The sequence below is a fragment of the Penicillium vulpinum genome (genome assembly GCF_028829585.1).
Source record: "Penicillium vulpinum strain IBT 29486 chromosome Unknown utg000003l_segment0_segment0, whole genome shotgun sequence".
Taxonomy (NCBI): Eukaryota; Fungi; Ascomycota; class Eurotiomycetes; order Eurotiales; family Aspergillaceae; genus Penicillium; species Penicillium vulpinum.
The window spans coordinates 4529995-4554274 of NW_026643243.1; the positions used below are offsets into that span (position 1 = coordinate 4529995).

The 24280-nt window shown below is 48.9% G+C and overlaps 8 protein-coding genes across 8 annotated transcripts; 5 read left to right on the top strand and 3 right to left on the bottom strand.

Annotated features, from left to right (window-relative positions):
* Nucleotides 1–529: 529 nt before the first annotated feature.
* On the top strand, nt 530–5077 carry N7479_006770 (class V chitinase Chi100; the record flags this gene model as incomplete). The annotated part of the gene is made up of 4 exons (XM_057254464.1): nt 530–3491; nt 3586–3736; nt 3801–4111; nt 4188–5077. 4 exons carry the CDS (start codon nt 530–532, stop codon nt 5075–5077), a joined length of 4314 nt encoding a protein of 1437 aa, XP_057108326.1.
* Nucleotides 5078–5387: 310 nt separating this feature from the next.
* Nucleotides 5388–8096, top strand: N7479_006771 (putative protein kinase; the record flags this gene model as incomplete). Its single annotated transcript, XM_057254465.1, has 1 exon — nt 5388–8096. One exon carries the CDS (start codon nt 5388–5390, stop codon nt 8094–8096), a length of 2709 nt encoding a protein of 902 aa, XP_057108327.1.
* Nucleotides 8097–8714: 618 nt separating this feature from the next.
* N7479_006772 (uncharacterized protein) lies at nt 8715–10229 on the top strand (the record flags this gene model as incomplete). The annotated part of the gene is made up of 1 exon (XM_057254466.1): nt 8715–10229. The coding sequence occupies one exon, from the start codon at nt 8715–8717 to the stop codon at nt 10227–10229; it is 1515 nt and encodes a 504-aa protein (XP_057108328.1).
* Nucleotides 10230–11208: 979 nt separating this feature from the next.
* Nucleotides 11209–14331, top strand: N7479_006773 (KAR9 family protein; the record flags this gene model as incomplete). The annotated part of the gene is made up of 1 exon (XM_057254467.1): nt 11209–14331. One exon carries the CDS (start codon nt 11209–11211, stop codon nt 14329–14331), a length of 3123 nt encoding a protein of 1040 aa, XP_057108329.1.
* Nucleotides 14332–14928: 597 nt separating this feature from the next.
* On the bottom strand, nt 14929–15732 carry N7479_006774 (GNAT family N-acetyltransferase; the record flags this gene model as incomplete). Its single annotated transcript, XM_057254468.1, has 3 exons — nt 14929–15099; nt 15174–15283; nt 15351–15732. The coding sequence occupies 3 exons, from the start codon at nt 15730–15732 to the stop codon at nt 14929–14931; spliced, it is 663 nt and encodes a 220-aa protein (XP_057108330.1).
* Nucleotides 15733–16438: 706 nt separating this feature from the next.
* N7479_006775 (succinate dehydrogenase assembly factor 3) lies at nt 16439–17012 on the bottom strand (the record flags this gene model as incomplete). Its single annotated transcript, XM_057254469.1, has 3 exons — nt 16439–16515; nt 16586–16685; nt 16797–17012. The coding sequence occupies 3 exons, from the start codon at nt 17010–17012 to the stop codon at nt 16439–16441; spliced, it is 393 nt and encodes a 130-aa protein (XP_057108331.1).
* Nucleotides 17013–17375: 363 nt separating this feature from the next.
* N7479_006776 (S-adenosylmethionine-dependent methyltransferase) lies at nt 17376–18152 on the top strand (the record flags this gene model as incomplete). The annotated part of the gene is made up of 1 exon (XM_057254470.1): nt 17376–18152. The coding sequence occupies one exon, from the start codon at nt 17376–17378 to the stop codon at nt 18150–18152; it is 777 nt and encodes a 258-aa protein (XP_057108332.1).
* A 109-nt stretch (nt 18153–18261) lies between these two features.
* On the bottom strand, nt 18262–20214 carry N7479_006777 (uncharacterized protein; the record flags this gene model as incomplete). Its single annotated transcript, XM_057254471.1, has 5 exons — nt 18262–18729; nt 18804–19086; nt 19142–19715; nt 19772–20033; nt 20098–20214. 5 exons carry the CDS (start codon nt 20212–20214, stop codon nt 18262–18264), a joined length of 1704 nt encoding a protein of 567 aa, XP_057108333.1.
* Between the last annotated feature and the right edge of the window lie 4066 nt (nt 20215–24280).

The window sequence follows — 24280 nt, forward strand, 5'->3', positions numbered from 1 at the left end:
GACCGTAATTTTCTACTAGCAATGGCAGCCAATGAGAGGTCATCCCCTCTTCCTCCAGAAAACTATCAGATCCACCGCACTTGTCGGTTATAGTCTAGTTAGTGGCTAAAAGCTCATTACGCCAAGACCAACTTGAGAAACTAATGGCCATTCACAGCTACAGATATCAGCCATGCATGTAGATGGAGGGTTTCATATTGGATCTAGACATGCCACTAGGTACAGTACGAGCCTGTCCAAGCCACTATACTAGCCAGTATACTTCAGCTGTATGGAACTAATTTGTACGAGTAACTCTCAAGGATTTGGTATCGCTAATTTATTCTCCGGATCGGCTGAGACTATGGGAGTCGGAGGAGAGTCGAGGAGCCCTCGTTCTGCCTATACCTAGCATTGCCCACTTCCCTTCATAAGTCTTCTAACTTCAAGGCTGGTGGTAGATTCTTCCTCCCTTTTCGTCTTTCCTTACTCCCTCGAACCGTTCTTTGTGGCGACTCATTCCTAGCTGCCTCTATTTTGCCGTTTCAATATGTTATTACCCTCGCTGGCGACTGCCATCCCACTGGCAGTCGTCTGGGCGTCTTCGGGTGCTCTGGCAGCTAGTGACAAAGCCAACAATGCAGCCAATGCTCTGCTGGCCTCATTTTCTATCAACACCGTCTCTGCGACTGTTGCTAGCATACCAACCGACCTAGCAAATGCAAAAGCGGCCATTCTTGCCGGGAACTATACCTCGCGTCGGCATTTCCAGGGCAGGGATGGCTGTCCTGTCGGCTGCGCCAGCGCCGACATCGATACCAGCGCATGGTTCGTGTATGGCAGCCTCGACCGTCTTGATAGGGCGTGCAGCAGGCCCATGCTCTTGGACTTTGCACTCGCCAACCCTATAGACGACAAAAAGTCGCATGTCTCAATTTCTGCGTGCACGGCGGACTATTCAAATGCCTCTGTCTCTGTCTCTGATTCTGCTTCGTGTGCTTCAACCGATGCGGAACAGACCGAAACAAGCTCGTCTCTGCAGACGGCATCATCGGGGACTTCATCTTCAAAGCATGTGGCCGACGTTGCCGCTGTTTTGGATCAACTTCAGGCATATGCAAAATTGTCTGATGCAAAATGTACCGAAATTATCAAATTTGGTTATTCCGGTGACGTCGCAGTGGGTGTCTATGCTGGTTCGGGACTTGCCAGCCAGGGGGTGCTGAGTTCAGTTCTTGAGAAGCTGAGCACAAAAATCAGCGATGATGGCAGTATTGCAGAGAGCTTTGCCGTCGAATTATGCAGTGACCTCTCATCCCGGTACTCATTGAGTGTTGTGGTTAACACCAATGGTGATTTGGGTGCTGTTCAGCGTAGACTCCAGGCGTCGAAGAATGGCACATGTGTTTCCACAAAGGCTGAAATATCGACTGCGTCTACCCTGCAAACTGTGAGCTATTTTGTTCCTGTTTCAGCCAACGCTACAAACACTACCATCACCAAGTCGACTCGCGCTACTGAATGCGAGACCATTCAAGTAGAGTCCGGAGATTCGTGTGCCTCACTCGCAGATGAGTGTGGAATCACAGCGGCAAAGTTCACCGAATACAATTCGGACTCGAGTTTATGCTCTAGTCTGACCCCAGGCAAACATGTCTGCTGCACCTCAGGCACTCTTCCGGACTTCACCCCCAAGCCTGGCTCTGACGGCTATTGCTACACGTATCTGGTGAAGGCGGGTGACAACTGCGCATCCATCGCAGCGGCCTACGATCTGACCAATGAAAAGATCGAGTCATTTAACTCAAAGACTTGGGGCTGGAATGGCTGCGAGAAGCTTTTTGCAGACTACAACATTTGTCTCAGCACTGGTTACCCGCCTATGCCGGCCAACGTCGCAAATGCTGTCTGCGGACCGCAGGTGAATGGCACAGTCAAGGCGCCTCCCAACACAGATTTGAGTACCTTGAACCAGTGCCCATTGAATGCATGCTGCAATATCTGGGGCCAGTGTGGAACAACAGGAGATTTCTGTAATCCTTCCAACTCATCGACGGGAGCTCCAGGAACTGCTGCCCCTGGAGAAAACGGATGTATCTCCAACTGTGGGACAGATATCATCACGTCCGATGCGCCTAGTGAGACCTACAACATTGCCTACTTTGAGGCCTTTGACTGGAAACGCCCCTGTCTGCGCATGGCGGTTAACCAAATCGATACCTCTGTCTATACGCACATTCACTACTCTTTTATCACTCTCAATGAGGACTTCTCCATCAACACTGATGAGGTCGCCGACCAGTTAGACATTTTTAGAGGAATGACTGGTATTAAGAAGATTGTGGCTGTTGGTGGCTGGGCATTTTCTACGGAGCCCGCCACATACGAGATCTTCCGCAATGCCGTGGCAACAGCAGCAAATCGCAAGACGCTTGTCACAAATATCGTCAACTTTCTCGATAACTATAACCTCGACGGCGTGGACTGGGATTGGGAGTACCCCAACGAGCCTGATATTCCTGGTATTCCAGCAGGCACTGAGGCTGAGACTACCGGTTTCTTCCTGTTGCTGAACGAGCTTAAGCAGAAGATCGGATCTGGCAAGTCAGTCTCGGTCACCGCACCTGCTTCGTTCTGGTACCTGCAATACTTCCCAATCGAGGCTCTGAGTCTAGTTGTTGACTACATTGTCTACATGACCTACGATCTGCACGGCCAGTGGGACTATATCAACAAGTACGCTACACCAGGATGTCCGTCCTATGACCAGGGACTAGGCAACTGCCTGCGGTCCCACGTTAACCTTACTGAGACGATCAACTCGCTTTCAATGATCACCAAGGCGGGTGTGCCATCCAACATGATTGTCGTAGGTGTGAGCAGTTACGGCCGCTCATTCCAAATGAGTAGCGCAGGTTGCTACACAGAACAATGCACGTACACGGGTCCGGACTCCGGGGCCTATCCAGGCCAGTGCACCAACACTGCCGGTTACATCTCCGACTACGAGATTGGCAAAATCCTCAAACAGAACCCCTCCGCCCAGGACCTCTTTGATGATGATTCGTACTCCAACATTCTCGTGTTCAATGAGACACAGTGGGTCGCGTACATGGATGAGGACAATAAGGAAACGCGCAAGGCCCTATATCCGTCCTTGTCCTTCCTCGGAACAGCAGACTGGGCCGTCGACCTGCAGTCCGAGAGTGGCACTGGAAGCGGAAGTGGAAGTGGAAGTGGAGATGACTCAGGCTCCTCTGGGGACATCTACTATGTTGACCCCGATATCTGGAACTCGGACTCGCCCGTGGTGACTGCTCCTCCTGGCGCTTCGCTTATCTGGCCTCCCATGCCCCTGACGACTCCCACTACCATCACATTCCCTCCGTGGACGACGACCATCACTTATTCTAGCATCACGACGCTCACAAGCACACTCTCCGATGGGACGACTTCGACCTATCCGTGGTTTGTGTACGAGTCTTGGTTGACTGTGCTCACAATTCCTCCCCGTAAGTTATTGCTATAATTACCCAGATCTCTGAGAGCCCTTCTCTTCTCAATAATGTGATTGGACAGTTCACTAATGAAAGCAATTATTTACAGTGACAACCACGGCCATTGATATCTGGGGCGTTTCTCTTCCTACCACCAGCTCTGGCTCGAGCTCAAGCTCCAGCTCGACGACAGGAGGCATCATTCCCATCATCTTGACCAGCTCCGTGCAGCCACCCCCTTTCACGATCATCGTTACCCCGTAAGTATCCAAATTTCTTCTATATGTAGTAATCATGAACTAACCCTACTTGTCTGTTGTTCAGGGTGCTAAGCGGCACTACTTCCATCATTGGAGCAACCAAGACAACAACAATTATCCCGGTCCCCATTACAAGTGGCACCAAAACATACTATCCTTCGACGGAAACCAGGACGCTTGGTGGAGAAACCACCATCATCGGTGGGGAAACCTTGCCCCCGGTACCCATCACCATCACACCCAATCCTCATCCAACAACCACTCCTGGGCCTGGGACCACGGATCCTGCATTGAACTCCAATAAGCCTTCTTGGTCTCCTGGTAAACCACCTGTTCCTACAGCTAGCCCGGGGTGCCCAGGATGTGGAATTAGTTGTAAGTTTTTCCTTCTACCATTACCTCTCTAGTCTTACGTTCCTAGCACTAACAGGATTCTCTTTTCAATCTTTAGGCATCTTGTTCTGTAATTCTGACTGTCCCTTCTGCCCACCTGGTGTGTTTGGTCCTACTGGTGGTGGCGGCGATGGCGGCGATGATAATGATGATGATGATGACGATGATGATGACGAAGACGAGGAGCCTGCCGATTACACAATGGTGATTGGAAATATGGTCAACGATGTCTTCGAGACAGCATTGGCGGTCGATTCGGAGCTGTCTTCCATTGATTCCTTAATTATATCTCGCGCCAGCTCTCTCTGGAACCCCTCCACCACCACTACCACCACCACTACAACTACTAAGACGACAACCACAACTACGACAAAGCCCACTCCCACGCCAACAGCAGACTGCATGTTCTGGGATACCATCTTTTTCTATACATTTGAGGTTTACAACATCGATGGTTGGGTGAGCGATGGCGGCGACTCGCTACATGACGAGGAAAAAGGCTGTGGAGCTATAGCATCTTGGGAATGGCAGGATGAAACCTCAGATAAGTATGCTTATGTTTACTTCACCCTGCCTTTCCTCATGAAGGCCGGATGCGTTGAGCGGGCGATTGTCTCCGCTGGTGGACCGAAGATCTCGTGTAAGGGTGGAGGTGTTGGTCCACCAATTAAGCGAGACTTGCACATTGGCACAGAGGAGGACGTGGTGGAATACTATCATGATGATAGCGCCGACGATGAGGCGGAGTATTGGGTGCCATTGAGTACGCGAGATGGTAGTAAGACTCCGATGACGCCGGCTTTCCCCTCGTGGACAAACGATCAAATGGAGGAGTATCAGACCTTCTATGAGGAGCTGGACTTGGACGCTGCAGAGTCGGATGTGGAATATGTGCCGATGACTTGGACAGCGACAAGCACGAGCAGTCCCATGACAACGTCCGCCTAGTTAGAAGTACTTGGCAGAGGATTGGCCTTTTTCTTAGAAGCCTGTAGATAGTTCATCTCCTACACGAAGGTCTTGTCTACATATATTAATATATTTGTACCAGTAATGTGAGGATGTATGCATCTACTACATACTAGTAAGCGTCAGGCACATCCCGAGGATAGAAATGGCTCAGAGTCTCCATCACGTGTCTAGGATCCAGTGGAATAAATATTATATGAATCTCAACATCCTTCCCTTTCCTAACCCCTCGCTAGGAAAGTTAAATATTCTCTGCAACCCCATACACAGTGAAATGACACAAGCACCAATGTCTGAGACTCCCATCGGAGGTGAAAACCAGCAGGGCACCACGAACGAGACAGAGTCCGTGGCTGATATCGTCCCACCCGGACCTGGAGCCCTGATTGTTCACCTTGACTCCTCTTATCGTCTGAGCCTACCACACGACCCAGACCTACAAGATCCGGAAGGGCCTGCTCAAGGCAACACCTTCTCAAGTCGAGATGTCAAAATGAGATACCGATGGCGGCTCTACGCGATCGTAGAATATGAGGGCTTCCAGGTATCCTCAGAGGCGACGTATGTCAAGATTCCTGGATCGCTTTCTTGGGCATCGTACAAACGGCCACTGAAGTTTGACGTCTCTGCCTCTCCTTCTTCCGAGATGACAGTGTCCATCTTCGCCGTGGACAAGAATTTTGATGAATGTATATCATTGGAAGAGTATGAAAACCAGGTCATACCTCTTGGGCTAATTAAAGTGAACCCGTTCCTGATTCAGACAAATGGACCTGGGTCTCACAATGGTAAGTATCAAATAGACGTGCAAAATGGTACAGGCACCCTGAAAATCTCGACTTCGTACTCAACGGAAGAAATACCGAGCTTGGAGACGAAGAATGTGTGGTCTGTCTGCAATGAGAGTGGTGCTGATGATCTTGGTCTTGTCTACTTTGAGAATCTTGATTTTGTATACGTTGAAAAGAACGACACCGGTCGAAGCTACGGCATGCAGACTGTGGATTCTTGCACCTGCGATCATGCTGCTAATCCTGGATCTGACGCTGGCATCAATATGTTAGCTGGCCTCAGTCTCCGCTCTGAGATTCAGCATCCTTTCATTGCAATGCCCAAATTTGCCTTCAAGTCGGCCGAGGGGGGCGTGGATCTCCTTTCGCCACTAGCTAGCGGTGGATATCTTTTTGATCAGTTGCAAAAGGAGCGGCGGTTTGGGGTCGCCAAAACTAGCTTTTATGCCGCACAGCTTGTCTGCGTTCTGGAATATCTGCATGGCAGGAATATCACCCTCGCCTCTCTGAGGCCTGAGAATATCCTTCTAGATTCCTCTGGCAACATTAGCCTATGCAAGCCTCGTATTTTTGGCTTCGAATCGCTACAGAATATTGGGGACGGTGACAGGAATTGCGCTATACCTGGGACACCAGAGTACCCAGCCCCCGAGATTCTTCTCCATGGCTGCAAGCCTTCGCCAGCAGTGGATTGGTGGAACTTGGGGGTTATTCTCTATGAGATGTTGATTGGTATTCCCCCGTTCTACAGCAAGGACGACATCGAGAGACAACATAAGATTATTGGACAAGAACTACAGCTTCCTGGGACTTTGCCGTCAATTGTCAAGGATATTCTAACCAGGCTTCTTGACAAAGACCCCGCGAAACGCCTGGGCGCAAATGGAGCCGCCGAAGTAAAGTCCCATTCATTTTTCCATAGTCTGAAATGGACTGAATGCCTTCAGCGGAAAATCATGGCCCCTTTCAAGCCTCACGACAGCACAACGGTCTTTTCGCGGAAATCTGCATGGGTTCTGTACAAAGAAACGGACTGGACTGACGCACTTTCGATGTTTAACTACCCGGCAGACTGGCCACAGCGGATGAGAGAAAGCCAGGCCGCAGAGAGGGAAGCTTTACTCAACCATGGAGAGGACGATAGGTGGGATCTGGTGTGGGATTTGACAGTTCATGAATTCTATTTCAAAAATCGCTTTACCGATGAAAAAGCTCCTGCTCAACCCGAAGAAACAATTTATCAACGCAAGCCGCCACCTCCACCAGCGACGGAACATCCCAATGAGCGTCAGAAGGAAGACGCACTCGGCGCTGCATTGGAAGCTGGATACAGCAAGCGTGTGATCTTACAAATCCTTAGATACAGTCCAAACATGAACGCAAATGTTCTACATTTCGAGCATACACCCACAAACTCAGAGCTTTTAATGCTTACCACTTACGCAACGCCTGTTACACCACTCGAATGGGCTGTTGAGCACGAAAGATTAGATCTTGTGGATCTCTTTCTGGATCACGGTGCTAACGTGGACTCGACGCATTCAATAAGAGACGGACCAGCTCTACTCAAGGCAGTCAGAAAAAGAAACAATGTGTTAGTTGAGATTCTCGTGCAGAAAACCACCGACCGCGTTTCCCGCACAAGAGCTCTTGCGCTCGCGGTTGAGCAGGAGGACACAGCAACCACTACCATTCTTCTGACACATGGGGTCTGCTGCGACTTTGAAGAGTCGGATCGACCTCTTCCAGAAGATCCCTTGGCATACCAACGCTGGGACTCCTCCGATCTGAAGCTTTTGAGAGCAGAGGACATTACGCCGCCTCTTATCCGGGCAGCCAGGCTGGGCAACGTCGCTCTGGTCAAATTGCTACTTGCACATGGCGCTGACGCCAATATTTCGTACCATGTGTTAGGCGGTCGTGGTCGCCCTCTTCCTGTCTATGGATTTGAAAGGACAGATGTCCCAATACCAGTCAATTTCTCCTGTGGAAGAGCTGTGCAAATAGCGATGGAGATGGGTCACTCTGAGATCGTTGGCTTGCTCCTCGATGCGGGTGCAGATATCAATCTCGAACACTCCGCTTGGCCAATTCCAGCCTGGCCTGTTCCGGGTCATATTTGCCAGCCAGTCCCAAGGGCTGTGTATATCGGGGTAACTGCTGGTCTACAGGCGGCAGTGGTAGCGAGAAGAGCAAGTAAAGAATAGCTGCATTCTAAATTATAGTGCTGTACATCGGTGTATACATAAATATTTGGAATGTACCTACATATGTAGGTACTTTGTATGTTGTTCCCAGAGTACTCCGTACCTTCCGAAGGTTCCAATGTTCCAAAGAGCCTTAAAATCCCGTTAAACCATGGATACGCGGGGCACTAACCCCAACCAGGCAATTTCGAAACATCCATGTTCAAAGCCTTCTATACGACATTTCCCCCATATATATATGTTGCTTCATAACTTATGATAATCACAAAAAGGGGGACCTTATTGCTTTTATTTTGGTGGAAAAGAAACAACTCATCTCTTTCAACGTGGGCAGTTGACCCGCTTCCCCTTTTAGCCCCGGTTAGTCGAAGCCCCCCTTTTAGCCCAAAAGTAGTTTCTCGTCCGTCGATCCTGCAGGTCTCATTAAACCTCCGTCCTTTCATTAATTCATTTATATAAAAGCCGTTTCTCGTCTGGGGATTGCCCAGGCCTTATTAACGTCACACCCCCCGCAGAATATCCCCTCCTCCGGTCCCTGTGAATGTTCCAGTGATATTCACGCGACGCAGATCTAAATCCGGTCCAGTGAAATAGCTCACGTTGAATGATTCAGACAAGATGGACGCGCCCCGACGTTCCATGGACTCTAAGCCGACGCGCATCCGGACCTCCTCGCCGTCGCCGTCTATTCCGGCAACGCCAGCTATCTCTTCATATTCCTCCCCGGACCGCACATTTTCCTCCGAGTCCTCCCGCTCGGCCTCCTCTGCCACCTCGGCAGATGCCAGATCGTCTGTGTCAACATCATCCCGCCGCCATGGATATACCCGTGCATTGGGTTCAGAGTTCTCAGACTCAGCCCGCCACCGCGACAGCGTCATGAGTCTCGGCAGTATAGCCCACCTACAATACTACTTTGCCCGCACAGGGTTATTGGACGGGAAGAGCGGAAGGGGCCGCGAGTGGGAAAAGAACAAAAAGAACGGGCAGAATGTGCCACGAGTCTTGATCACTCCCAATCAACGACACATGAATGATGACCTGCTCGCGAGCCCAACAGATATGGCAGACCCGGAGGGTGAATTTGACGACGAGGACGCCGAGGTGATGCTGCCGCCTACAGTCAGCACATACAGCATCAAAACACACCACATTCCCCCTCCGCCAGATCTGATGTTCTTGCGCCGGCAACTTATGCTCGCGCTAGATAAAGCGGAGACTAACATCGAGGCAATTGAAAATGGTGCGGAGCCTCCTCCCCGCCCAATTATCCGGTCGAGTCTTTCTCCCGGTGATGTGCCCGAGACACACGATTATGATCATTCCGGGCAGGCCCCGACCCCGATGAACAAGGAAGAGAGGCAGGGCATGTGCATCCTGGACGATGTCACGAATGCAATTCGCGCAGCCAAAATCTACTATACCACTCACGAGAATCCAGAGCGCTTAGCATCAATAAAGAGCGAACGGGAGATCCGCAAAGAACTTTTAGACGTGCTAGAAGTTTTGAAGCGGTGGGCTGCGCGACATTTTGCCAGCGGTCTGCGCGAGGAGGAACGTGGGCGAATTCAGGGGTGGATCGCTGCTGTGCGCACCATGCTGGCCCGGGAGAAAACACTAGAAGACCTTGAAGCCCAAGAACGGCAGAATTGGGACTGGGCTACTGGTGATTGGAGAGGCCGTGAGCGCTCACGCGAGGAGTCCTTCTTACGCAGCATGTTGCCTGGTGGTGACTCCTTACCGACGTGGACACCGGTAGAGGAGGTTCCCAGCGACTCCCTTCCCACTGCGTTTCTTGATAGGTTCCGGGATGGCCGTGCCCTTGTTCAGTTACACAACATTACGGTCAAGAAGTCGAAACGCCAATTTGAGGAAATTACGGCCTACCACTTGGACATTGCCAAGCCATACCGGCAGACTGAGAATCTTCAGTTCTGGGTAAAAGCTGCACAACTCCGGTGGGAGCTCCGCCTGGATGTTGATGTTATGGGGGTTGTACATAATAGTGGTGTTCCAGCTTGGAAGCAATTTGATACTGCACTGCTAGCTTGGTGCAAAACTGTCCGTGAAGAGCTGGTGCGTGACTGGCAAGCAGCTAACCCTGGGCGGCCGCCAAGTGCTGGGTTGATTTGAGGGCAGTGTTTGAAGTCTTGAAGTATTGCGACTTCATGTGTATGTCTCGGTTGTTTCTTTTTTTTTTTTTTTTTTTTTTTTTTTTCCCCTTTGATATCTTTATGGGCACTTGATACGATACCCCTGAATTGTCGCCGACTGTTCTGCCCCCCTCCGCATATTTTGGTTTTGGATTGTTGGTCTCTTTTGGAATTGTATTTATTATATACATCTCACTACTCATGTTTCATTCCATGGACGCGTACATACATCGTCATCAGGCTGAAGCCTTTAACATTCATCCCCTGGTGTCTTACTTTTGTGCTCAGTCCGCGTTAGGCATATGGTTGCTGATCCGAATATACAAATATGCCCAGCTGGAACTAACCCCTTTGAGCATTAATTATTTCTAATGATTAAGGCTTCCACTTCGACCCGATGGTCAAACCTCGTGCACAGAGGGTGCATAGAGGGTATCGAAGTAGTGTTTGTACAATATATAGGGCTAGGAATTAGATTGATATACATATAGGCCTAGTGTGCTGGCAGAAACAACTAATGCCATTTAAATGAAACCATCGAATTAAAGCCACAAAAAAATAAAAATAAAAATAAAAGTAAAATGATCTCGCTGATCCCCTTGAATTACATACCGAAGAGGTACATCAGGCCCCATATTTAGTGATACGGGGCTGGATGTACCCATTCTGTAGAGTAAACGGCCATACATGACCATTTTATCCCTCTTTTCATTTATTTCAACGTTTGATGCCCGATTTCTCCCTCAAGTTCATGAGACCTTGCATCTAGAACTCTCCACTGTTTCTTGTCATGTAGCAGCGTTTTTTTCCGATCCTTTGAACCGCCAAATAGCCAACCTTAAACCGTGAGAAGGGGTCTCCCTGTTACCAAGTGCCGAACAAGACGAAACATTCCTTGTATCCCTGTCTGAACCACATCCTTTGGTCCTTTTGCTCTTTCAATCCCAGGGTCTGTCTCCATGCATGCCACAGCCGACAGTTCAACTTTTGCGACCGACCTCGCGACGCATCCTCCCAACACGTCCACAACACCCGCATCCCCTCCGTCCCTCACCCCCGCGCTCTCCGTCTCTCCAAATGACTCCGGCACCTCCACCATCCGACGCCTGAAGTCCAAATCATCCCTTTGGAGCTTAGGGAGCAGCAATAACGAAGAAGAACCTTCGCCCGCCGAACCGACTAGCACCGGCCGAACATCCATCCTCCGTCGACTTTCTCCCGCCCTCGCAGCTCGGGTCAAGCTGCTGGACGGCAGTAATAAGTCCGCGGCGCAGAACCGGCAGGCTAATGCAGTCGGTCGGATCCCCGAAGAGCACCTGAAGGAGCTTGATAATCTTCACCAAGATCTATCGATCAAGGTAAAGAGGAAAGGCCAGGCCTGGAATGGTACAAATATATCGCCCGGAGAAACCCAGGTGTTCAGGCGAAGCGCGTCGAACCAGCTCGAGCTTCCCCACCAAAATATCCTCCGAGAGATTGCAGACGCGCAAAGGGAGGACCCGGAGTCATCCGAAGCAGTCGTGGACGGCCCTGAATTATCCACTCCGGCCACCATTGTTGTTCCAGTGACTACCCAGCCGGTCGAATACATCAAACCACCCACGCCCATGTCTGTCGCAGAGCCGGTTCTCGCGCAGCTGCGCGCAGACCCGATACCGACCCCCCAACCATTCAATGACGTTCAAGATGACCGGACCGACTTCGAAAAATATGTCGATGATACAGCACGAAGAGAGGAACAGTCTGCTGAAGAGCAGTCCGCTCCAACACCCCCGCCCAAAGACTCGCCTCCCGCCGATGCCGTGCACTCGCGCTCTACATCTCATCCCAACACGCAGTCGTATTTCAACCCAATGGGTTTGCAGCGCGCAGACTCAATATACTCTTTTTCCCGTGCCTCCTTCAGCAATCAGCTCTCGCAACTAACCTCCATCCCTCTCCCACAACCAGGCTCGCTCGAGGCAAGCATCGAAAACATTTCCACAGCTTTGACTGCAGTCCGTGCCTTGAACGGTGCCGCAGAACAAATTCAGATTTGGATCAAGAAGGCCTCAGATGTGCTGAACGGCTTGGATTCTGAAGATGATGTGGAATGGGCTGCGGCTGGTGGGCGGGAGGGGCTAGACGAAGTCGATAAAGCAATTACGCGGTTTGAGTCCCTAGTCAATGTGTATGTTAGGGCTATTGAGAATGTCCAACTTCGAGACGACATTTCCAATGTGGACGTGGATAACCTGAACACTATCGTGAGCCAGATGGAAAGTATTCTGGAAAACTGGACTCAGATCAAGACAAAGCTGAAAGGCGTAAAAGAGCAAGTTGAATTGGCAATGGAGTGGGAAGAACTTTGGTCGAATGTTCTGGGCGATGTGGGTGTGGAAGTAGACAACTTGAGCGCGCTGATATTTGAGATGGAAGAGAAGCGGCATCAGGCGTTGATGGATACGGGCGATACCACTGGCGGCCTTGACATCAATGAGCTGGAGACGATCGTGGAAGAGTCCCCTTCTAAGGGCCGTGGACATTCGCAGAATCGTCTGAGTATTGGCCCCCTCTTGGCCTCGGCGTCTGCCACTCCCGTTATCAAAACGCCGCAGGATGATACCAGCCACTCCAACCTCATGGCCATTTTTGCACGTATGCAGCCATTGCGCGCATCGTTGGAGTTTTTGCCTATGCGACTATCAATGTTCCAGGGACGTGCTGAAGCTATTTTCCCGAGTGCATGTGAGGAGATCGAGGACCGGCGCAATCGCTTGTTAAAGAGCTATCAGGTTCTTGAGACCGATGCCGAAGCTCTCCTGAAGGAGCTAGCAGAAGACAAATGGATTCTGGTTTTCCGCAACGCTGGGTCCCAGGCACAAAAGATGTTCCAATCGGTCGAACGCAGCATTGGAAAACTACAAGATGGGCTGGAAAGCGGCATGCAGGTGCACAACCCGTCAACGTTGGCCAAGCTCATAGAGAGCTTCGAGTCAAAAAAAATGCATTATGTCCCTGCCATTGAGCGTGTGCTTTCCATCATTCAAAAAGGTGTTGACGATCGATTGACTGTCAATGGTGAGATTCTACGCCTCTTATCCGACATGGCATCCCGAATGGATGCTCTCAAGGCTAGCATTAAGGTAATGGATACATCTCTCGAGGATGTACACATTACCAAGGGCCACCAGCTACGAGACTCAATCTCCAGCATTCTCACCATGGATAGTCCAGCCACAGGCAGTGCCATCGGGACCCCAGGAAGCTCGCCTGCGTCGTCAGTTATCATGGCCGGCAATGCGTACAAGCACGCCTCCACGCCCATGGGCGGCTCAAGCCGCCGCGAAAGCTCAGTCGGAAGTGCCACGGCTCGCTCGACTATGCCCCCAAACCGTCGTTATTCCAGCTTGCCGCAACCCACGGCGACTTTCACCGGTCGAAAGTCTGCAATCCCCCAACCGAGGAACTTTATGTCTCCTTCTCCTACTCCATCCTACAGATCCTCAAGCTACTTCACACCGACTCCCGCTACCCGTTCTCGTACACCAGCGCCGTTGTCTACAATTCCCAATCGCCCACGCTGGAACGCCAGTACAAACTTGAATGACTTGAATTCCAGTTACAAGTCGACACTGCGGAATTCATCCGCACCACTGGCACGCACACCCCGGCCATCATCAACAATCCCATTACCCGGCTCATCCCGACGAGATGCGTCTGCATCCCCGATCCCTGGCGGTCTTCGATCAACCAGTCGCGTCTCGAGCCGCTTTGGTTCTCGAAGCCCCAATCGCAACGTGTCATCCCCCACACCAGCGCGGTCCTCAATCCTCGAGCCACCGCCGTACAGCCGGCTCCATCGATCAGGAATAGCAAACACTCCTCGCAGTCGCCAGAGCTTTGCGGGTCCGCCCACAGCTTTCAGTCGAAGTTTATCAAAAGCTCCAGATGGGACCGAGAGCCCAACCAAACCGGCACGACCAGGTACAGCGCTAGGCCATTCTAGCAACAGGCGAGCGAGTCTACTTCCACTTCCAAAGCGAATGGAGAAAGAGCAGGCAGCACCGCAGCAGGTGGATACGCGTCCACGGTGGCGCTAATGGCAACCGAGTTGTATATTTCGCACCGTTCCTTAGCTACCTCCTGTATCACCTCTAGCCCTCACCGCCTTCTCCTTCTCTCTCGTTCTATCCTCCTCACCATCCGACCTCCATCTACCCTTCTACGACCTTGTTTTATCTATGTTTGTTTACTTGTGCTTTACATCTCTTCTCCCTCGGTTCGATCTCGGTTTTCGAATCGGTATTAATTCAGTGTGGAGGGGAGCCATGATCTTGACAAGTCAGGTTTTGCGTGATATCCCCATTGTTTGCATGGTATGGTTTGAGCGTTGGGGTCATCTATTTCGTGGTTATTTTCTCTTCTGAGTCTCATTGATTACCATTCCGATTCTCTTCACTGTGAATATTATTCCTTGTAGTTTTATTTAGGTTTGCCTTGGGTCTTCCAAGCTTGGAAATGACATTACTCATTTTAATCGGTAAACTTGATTGGCATATGTATATGTTTTCTAGTTCGTTGTAGTATGTTCATCATTCGTAGCGACACGATCCTGTATACTTAAAACGGTAATTCAAACACGACTTCATACCTGAAACATGGATGGACGTTTCAAACTGAAACTGAAACTTAGCATATTAATTTCCCAGCTCACGCCCGAAAATCAATGCATCCACCAACTCCTCGCTATTCGCCAACCGCGCAGCTTTGGGAACCCGCCCAATAACGCTAAATCCTAGCTTCTCCCAGATGCGGATAGAGGCCGGGTTATTAGCGAAGACCAAGTTGAAGACAGAGTAAGTGTATCCCTAAAAAGAGTTAGTCGTGTTAATGCGCTTGATAAAGTAACGGCTGCGAAGTGCAAATTCGGGGCAAGTCGTACCAATCTCGGGGCAAATTCTAGGTAGGCTTCGCCCATAGCCTGTCCGACACCCTTACCGCGTGCGGCAGTGGTGGTGAGAAAGCCCGCATTGCAGTTGTGGGAGCAGCGGCCTATTAAAGTTAGTCTTATTCTCATAGAAGTTGATATATATTCAAAAATAAACAGAAACCCACATACCAGGATAGTTAGGCTTGATATAAAAAGTTCCCAAACAAACACTCTCCCAGTTCCTCCCCTCCCTCAACCCCCCCCCCTCATCGTCCAAAATCGCTAAAACCGCAAATGTCCCGAACCAATAGTCAGCAAACTGTTCCAGCGGCATCGGCTGTTCCATGGGGTATGTCCCACCGCGGAGGATCTCCGCGGTGAACTCGTCGTGCAGGAATTTGATAAGATCTTTTGGAACAGTTTGGGGCCCTTCCGTGATGGGATAGAGTGTCATCGGCGCAGAGGAGAATTTGGGGAGGATAGTCTTCCTCGCCGTTAGGGTCGGCGCTGCATCTTTGTGTGCTTTTGGTGGGGGATTGCGGGTTGAGGGGTCTTCCAGGATGGAGGGCATTTTGAGTAAATGAGGGGGGTTTGTTGGAATGCGTGGGTTGATAGGGGTTTAGGTATAAGGGTGGGATGTGATAGAATTCAATTGGACGGTTTCACGGTGGTCTGAGGGGATTTTACGACTGATATACTCTCTTCTCCATCTCCATATCGGCACTGGCACCCGATTTTGCATGAGTCAGCTTGTCATTGGTAGGGCGTTCTCCACTGATGTTGGAGTAGTTTACTTTTCGTTGATAGTTCCTCTGCTATGTGCTGGAACCTGATAGATGAATCTAGGGCTAAAATGGCTTTTTGTGCAGGGGAGTCACTGTGTCGTCAATGTCGCCGGACGTGCAAAACATGTCCAGGTATCTCTCGGAGTTGTTCCGTAACCTACAACCACAAGGTTCCTAGACGTAGTTATACAAAGACTATGCTCTATAATATATTTGACCAAGTGTGAAGCTAAATCGTCAAAACTATCAAATCAAGTGAAAGCCTCATCTCTTCTATTCCTACACTTAGTATGTACATATGGGATAGGAGATGCCTGCATCTCCCCGCATAACTCTACCCGGCACGTCTGACTGCCCTGAGATCAAACAATCTGTATTCGAGGATCAGTTTAGACTGATGGGGCAGCCGAGACCTCATTGTTTGAAGTTCATGTCACCAACTCTCGGGGTGATATTATTGTCAACCTCGGTCCAAATCAATCAATAGAGAATTCATTGACCCTCTCCTTCCCCTTCTCCCTCCTTCTTCAGGGCCTGCATAAGCTCGAGTAACTGTCCAAGTTGCTGATCTGCAATGAGAACCAACGTTTAGCTATTCGATCGACCGAGGCAGAGTCCAAACAATAGACGATAACATACCACTCATCTTATCCAATTTGGCCTTCTCTAGCTTATCTCCTGTCCATTGATTGCCCTCCAATTTCTGTGCATATAGCTGCCATTCAGTCAAGAATCCGATCTATCGTTACCAATGTTAGCGACTGCATCAACAAGTCCTTTCCTTTCCGGCATGCCTGCTCTTCTCTTCAAATTGGCATAATCACACCAGATCAGACAAGAACAAACGTACAATATGCAATGGGTTCTCCACACCGCGATGCGCACGGAACTCATTCTTCACATAAGAATCGCCCAAGACACGCATCTCGGGATCTAGTTTGCGATGGACGCGTAGAATGCGCCGGTAAAGCTGTAGCGGCGGGAGGAGAGCGAGAGCCTCGCTGAGGCTGGACTTCGAGCCGATTGAGGCCGGCGTGGCCATGAGTAAACGCTGAGCAATACGCATCTTGAATATGTGGGAGGTGAATTCAGGGAAGATTGGAGGAATATGACATAATTTCTGGGGATTTCGGAGGCAAAGGCGGCGAGAAGAACGCGCGAATCAACGGATCGGGTTGTCTCGGGATCTTTGAAGATTTGGCCATTTGATTTCCATCGCTCTCATTTGTCGATATTTTCTATTATATTCGTTATATATTCCACTTAAGTGCATTGGTGCTTTTTTGGTTAAATTTTGTGATCGCCTCAGGCCAAGATTGCGCGTTCTGCAACATATAATTTCGAGATAACCCCACTATCTCCGAAAAAAGACTTGATAAACCTCAAATTTCAGAGAAGCAACTTGGCTTTAGTATTAGACATACGCGCCATGCTTCCCACGCCAGATACTTCACATGTGTCCTTTGACACCATCTACGAGCCATCGGAGGACTCATACCTCTTCCTAGACACATTGTCATCAGCATCCGAATCAAAATGGCTCTCTGAACGATTTCCAAAGAACCAAGAGGCATCACCACTAGTTGTCGAAGTAGGCACAGGCTCTGGCGTTGTGCTAGCCTTCACAGCTGCACAGTCTCAACAGATCTTCGGTCGGCGCGATATTCTCACACTAGGCACTGATGTGAATCGCAATGCTTGCATCGCAACGCGGAAGACCGCTATGACAGCCATTCAGACAGAGCAACAGTCGTCTCCTCAATCAGTTTATATCTCTTCATTGACAGCTGATCTTTGTGCACCTCTTCGCCCGGGCAGTATCGATGTCCTCCTTTTCAATCCACCTTATGTTCCGACTGAGGATCTGCCACGTCTGCCTTCTGCGGCGGAAAATGACCCTGCTGTTTCGGAGGCCATGTCTCGCTCTGCCAAGTTCGATAATGACTCGTACTTTTTGTCGTTGACGTATGCGGGCGGAGCGGATGGTATGGAAACTACGGACAGGCTGCTTGATGCTATTCCTGATGTGCTGTCTGCGCGCGGTGTGGCTTATATTTTGCTTTGCAAGCAGAATCGGCCTGATAAGGTTATGGAGCGAATCCGTGGCTGGGGCGGTTGGCAGGTTGAGACGGCGGGATCGAGTGGGATGCAGGCTGGGTGGGAGAAATTGGTCATTGTCAGGATATGGAGAGAGGATAGCTCATGATGAATAGATAAATTGAACAACGATGATACCATTTGTGAATCGATAAAAAGCTAGAAAAACATACACATCCATCAACTAACTGCTTCGTAGTTCATAATTGTGAAAATAATCATGCCCACTCCCACTCAACGTAGCGCTCACAGCCACTGGCGCCGGATGCCTCGAGGATATCAAACACCTCCTGAGGGGCGTTTTTTCCAGGTCGCAGTGGCCAGTGGGCCACGATTGTGTTGTTGCCCCTCATCTTCAACCCATGTTTGTCGGTGAGTGTATCAAACCCTGCCGACTTTTTGTAAAGATCGAACAACTTACTGACATTGCGGAAAAAAGAGCTTGATCTCCTGTGCCTCATGTTGTCTGGATCATTGTAATCCGTCGATTCGGCTTCAGGGAGGTATTTCGCAGCACGAGCCATATCCTTGCTAAGCGAGCTATTATTCCACATGTCCTCAACGTCCCGCATAAAGAGGACAAGAATCATGGCCTTTGGGTTTTGAATCTTTGGCTTCAACATCGGTCTAAGTAAGGTGAGGAGAACGTTAATCCCGAGCACGTCTCTTTCTGCCGCTACGTATGCCTATATCAAGTTAGCATCATTTTAAATTGAATTCATAATTAGAGAGGTAGGGGAAGTCGAGGTGATTGGATTACATCAATTCTGTCAAACCCTCCATGTCCAGCTGGCTGGTCCAAATATTGCTGTAGGCCTAGTGAATCGATAGAAAGAAGTCGGATAAGAATATCTCGCTTTGCAATTTGGCGACAGAACCGCAAGAAAGTTTCTCGAAGATAGATGAATAGCATGCCGTATACATCATTCTTTGCAGGATAAGTCGCGGTGTACGGTCCAGTGAATACCTCCAGGAGGTTCCAGCTGGTGCGCGGATCTGCAGTGTCTGGCATAGGCCAAGAACGACTAGCATTGAAAAATGTCCTAATTGTATTAGTTAGTGGACCGAAGAGTACAAAGAGGATATGGAGAAACTGACGGGTTAGGGGTGTCAAATTCTTTGCGTGAGCACCCAAAAGGCAACAGTATGCCATCACGGCGGAACTTCATCGTGGAGATACGCCAATGCCGAGGCTGCGCGTACAGAACCCTATGGAGTGAATCCTCTCTCTTGGTCGCCAATGTCACGTCCTGTCGATTGCTAGTAGCCATGGCAGCAGAAAAACGACCAGGAACCTGAAACGATTCCCGAAGACGTTCCCACTCCTCTTTCAAAAGTTCTACTTGTAAGCATGCTTTGTTCTTCCTCCAGAACCCTTTGAAAAACTGAATCGAACGTTTCTGTGCAGCCTCAGAGCAGACTTCTTCAACCAACGGCAGCAGCTTTTTCCGAAGTGCTGCAAGAGCGGACGCGGGTATCAAAGCTGAATACCATAAGTGAATCATAATAGGTACGGCGTCCTCTGGTGAAAAATGAAAAGCTGTCAAAAGAAGCATGATATTCTGCGAGATAATCCCAGCGTGGATGCCGTTCATCACGATCTCACATTGTCCTGAATACGTATCCGGCAGACGAGCGACTGTCTCGATGATGTTTCGAATATCGTGCGATGCTATTATGAATTTTGTCAATTAAGAAAACCAGTTCTTGAAGTGGAGACAGTCTTACATGTGAGAAGAAGACGCATCTTGGGAGACGCATTCTGGCCTTCATTTTCATCCAGTTTCAGCAAATCCAATGCTGGCATGCTTCCCCACCACGCTATTTTGTCATCATTCACATAGGGTTCAGGTGGGTCCTGCTTTTTGTAGAAGGTTGGCTCTCGCTCTTCTGTATGCCAGCCTGGCTTCCATGAAGCGTGCGCCAAAATGTTGTTGCAATCCTCTTTGTGCGTGGGCCAATGCTCTTTTTGGCATTCTCTGCCGCAGTACTGTTTTGATTTTGGTTAAAACGCGATGCAGGGGTTTGAAGGGAGCAAAGTATGGAAGACTGACCACAACTAAGTAGCAGCGGCCGCAAGCATTGTTGGCCTTAGAGGTCTTGTTGGGACATGGCGAGTTGGTGTTATTCGCACAGAATGCGGGATTGAGAAACTTATCGAATCTCGACATGATGGAAGTATTTCAGCAAAGTTGATGAAACTTGAAACCCACAACTGATTGTGGTCGAAAGTCTGAAGAGCAAAGCGAAAGAGCCAAACGAAAGAACGGAAGAGATATCAGCAAGCAACCTGGAGTGTATCCGATACACCACGAGTGAATGACCGCCCTCCATAATGCTGTGCCAATACCTTGTGACCGCTATGAAAATCATCACAGCAAATATTGCCCTTGAAACTATGAAATAGCTGAGAGGGTCATGATCTCCCTGACTTGCTTCTGTGCCATACAAGCACAACCGTTGGCCGAGGTCACAGACTACCGCGACTAGGGACAATTGACAGTTGACAGTGGCATCTACCAAGTCATGTCATAGACAACGTGCTCCCCTCCCTCATGCTCATACCAAGATTAATCATCAGCTTGAACTTGGTTTTGGGATTTGTTCATCTGATTGCAGGGTGCTCTTTCCTTCGCGCCCTGCCCACGTCCGGTATCGGCTTCATTGCTCTGCGCACATTGATTGTCTTGAGAGCTCCAGGGCCCGAGAGAGAACCCCAAAGCCATGCCGTATGAGGGATAGCTATGCTGTTTTCGAAAGCTGTGGTGTTCTTCAGTCTGCTCGCGTATCTGGGTTTATCTAACGATTATCAACAACTGTACTTACGCCAAGTTGCAGACGCCAAAGACGATTGTGCCTCTGTAAATTCTGTTCTGGGCAAACGAGCAACTTATACTGCATGTTTCCTCTATGTGATGTATCGACGAAGCCATCTGCCTTGTGATGATCGGTATCACGGTCATACTACCTGCTGAGGCAGAATATCTTCCTAATGGACTATATCTTCCAGTAGTTGTTCAGCATACTTATAGTGCCTCTGGTGACTAGCTCTGATTGCATGCGCATCTCATCAATGACACCATGTCAACCCTGCAATTGACTAGGTGATTGGTTATATCTTTGCCTATGCCGCGTGCCTGGATAACTCTTGACAACCGTGTTTGGCCTTCAGAGCTCTGGTTCTGGCTAACCACGTAGTCCTTTGAAGACAAGTTTCAATGGCTCCCTGGCAGGCTTAATAAATATGAGGTTTTACATGTTTCTTTATGGCTACGTCTTGAGTATATCTGTTGAGATAGTGCATTTCCTATCTCTCAGCACCCGGCTCCGGGGTGATACAGAGCTTTGGTATATCTTATCCTCATGGCATCTTAGGGCTGCGTATCATCTGAGATGCGAATAGTCACCTCTAGTAGTCTGGTTGCTTTGAGAAGGAGATATCTCATTAACCCATCATTTGACCTCTCCTATTTCTCCGCCAAACTCTTTCTTTAAAATTGTCCTTTCTAAATACCCATCCCACCATGGTTACTAGGATGAAATCGCCTCTTCCACTGGCCAACACCTTGAAGTCTCACAGATTTCTGGTTATTGATTTCTCCATACTCCGGCTCCACATTATTCTGGGCAAATTTAGGTTCTACCAATCTTCAGGAATGTCTGCCACAGGGTTGGACCCCATCGACATACTATTCATCCGGAATTGCTTGTCCTAGTGGTTGGGCAATGGCCGCAAATTATAAAAGTGCTGGGGAGACTATAGGGACATGTTACCCTAATTACCAGTAGGAAATTGGCGCTACTATAGACCAAGTAGCTGGGCATTCACTATACGGGATTGTTATATAGACAAATTCTGGCACACTCTCGAGGTTTGCGATTTCAGTGCTACGGTTAACATGAACTACACCTAAAAGCACACAAACGTCATGAGTACTACAAAAACTCCTTCCACCTCTATGACATCGGGGATTGATGGCTGGAACACACATGGTGAGGAGCTCCGTTAGAAGTCCACTAGCCTTACTCCGGCCCCATTTCTTACTCTCCAATTCACACGGCTCACGAATCAGACCCCACTCCTGTCTTTGAAAGTAATGGCATTCTAGGGGCACATGTACGATCGAGATGACCAGTTGAGCTGGAAGGGCCAAGGGCGAGATTAGTGGATTGTTGATGCATTGCATGATCCCATTGTACCATTGTGCCACTGTAAGGTGTTTAGGTATTTGGAGTATTAGTTTGAAGTATACTTGACGATTTTCCAGTATCATCAAGCCTAGCATATGATTTATTTAGTAGGCTATCACACGCGATCAGGTCTGTCATTGTGCTATTGCATATATCGACCTTCTTGACTATGGCTTTTGCAGTAAACAAATAATAGTTTTATTCTACGAGCTTCCTAAAAGAGAAGCATATCATTAGATTGCCCTTAAATATGGGAAGTTCTCTAAATCCTACTCTGTATGATACAAATAATAAGCCGTAGGTGTGGGGCATTGAACCATTTTCCTAATCAGTACATTCACTTAGGGCTATGAATATCATGTCCTATTAGTTCTATATTAGTTCCATGATTGTTATTCATTTGACATTGCATATATAACATCTACAATATAATTGGTTCCGTGTCCGATCAAGTCTCCTTCGAGAAACGATTTGCAACTTTGACAGTGAAATACATGGAGTAGTCCCCACAAGTAAAATGAGTCCCCCACGTGGGTACGGAGTACTCCCGAGAAGCTGTCATGTTGTTAGATCACCTGGTCCCATAACACCATGCTTTCTCTATCCCTTGACATCCATCGCATCAATTATCTCGTCTCCATTTGCAATAGGCCACTTCCCCCGTCAGATATGAAAATCTCCCAAGTATGGGCAGATCGAGGACAGATCCAGGACAGAACAGATCGACGATCGCAATCCGCCATTTCTGGCCCCCACATCCGTAAAAGAGAATGGGACTAAACCGGGGACATCGAACGACTACTCCGTAAAGACACTCAATAATATGCTATCCACTCCAATGTACCGGGTTGTCTTACTCATTGAGATCGGCAGTGGCGGGCCATGAAAGTGTTACATTTATACAAAGTACTAGCGGAGATCGTGGGAAGATGATTGTGAATTATTGGAAACATTTACTAAATTTGTAGCCAAGGAATGAAGGCTTGGACATAGATTATCATTGGGATATCATGTCGCCTGAAGCGCTAATTGACAATGTTGTCACGCGGTTGCAAAAAAGAAAAATGCCATCAGAATTAATCAATAGATCAACGCTTGGAAAGCTAACTAGTTGTGCGACTCCCATATGTATGGTTTACTTATACGGAGTATACAGAGAGACTATGGGAGAAGATCAGCAGTACTTCACCAGGTTTGCAATATTCCAAATCCCCTCCCCAGTTTCGGAAATTAAAACCGAAATGTCCTAATCTAGATATTTATACGGGGCGATTCGCAGACGAGAACCCCTGAATAGAAGGTCCTTATCAGCCACCAACCACTATAAATCTTGGCAGAATTGGACTTGGGAGGGTTTAGCCAGAAACAGTCGACCGGGACTACCCTGCTGGTCTAAAGTGTTGGATCAACAGGCTTTGGTTCCTCTAGCTGGAAAAGGACTACGGTGACAGCCTTATTGATCCAAATTGTTCGGGACTATGTCCCGGTATTATTTCGAGGTATTCTTTTAAATACCAAAACCATCCTTAGAGACATCTTGGCAATCAGTCTGTCCCAAAGGCCCGCGAGGCGCGGGAAGACTGCCTCGTGACATGATATTTTTGTGGCATTGGCTGAAGGCCAATGATTGAGTATTGAGCACACTCACGCCTCGTAATATTATTATGGTTAGAGACATCCCCATTTCTGCTTACTTGCAGCATCTCCTAGTTCTACTGGGATGGGCATTTGGCGTTTTTGATTGTCTTACATACTTGCCCTTGCGCGGATTAGTCACTGGAGCAAAGATCAGCGATCACGACAGCAGGTGCTTAGTGTGTCCCAATTCACCTGCCTATTGAAGCAAGTTGTAGATTCTTAGCGGAATCTGACCTTTAATTTGACCTGCGACATTTTGATACTGGGGCCACCAAATGTTGTGGCGGAGAGTAATATATTATGCAGACTTTCTGAGAGCAAACCCTGGATTCCGGTGTTTTAACGCGAGAACTCCGAGACAAATAGTATCTCGAGGCTTTCTTAGTATGTCGCAGTGTGGGTTATTGC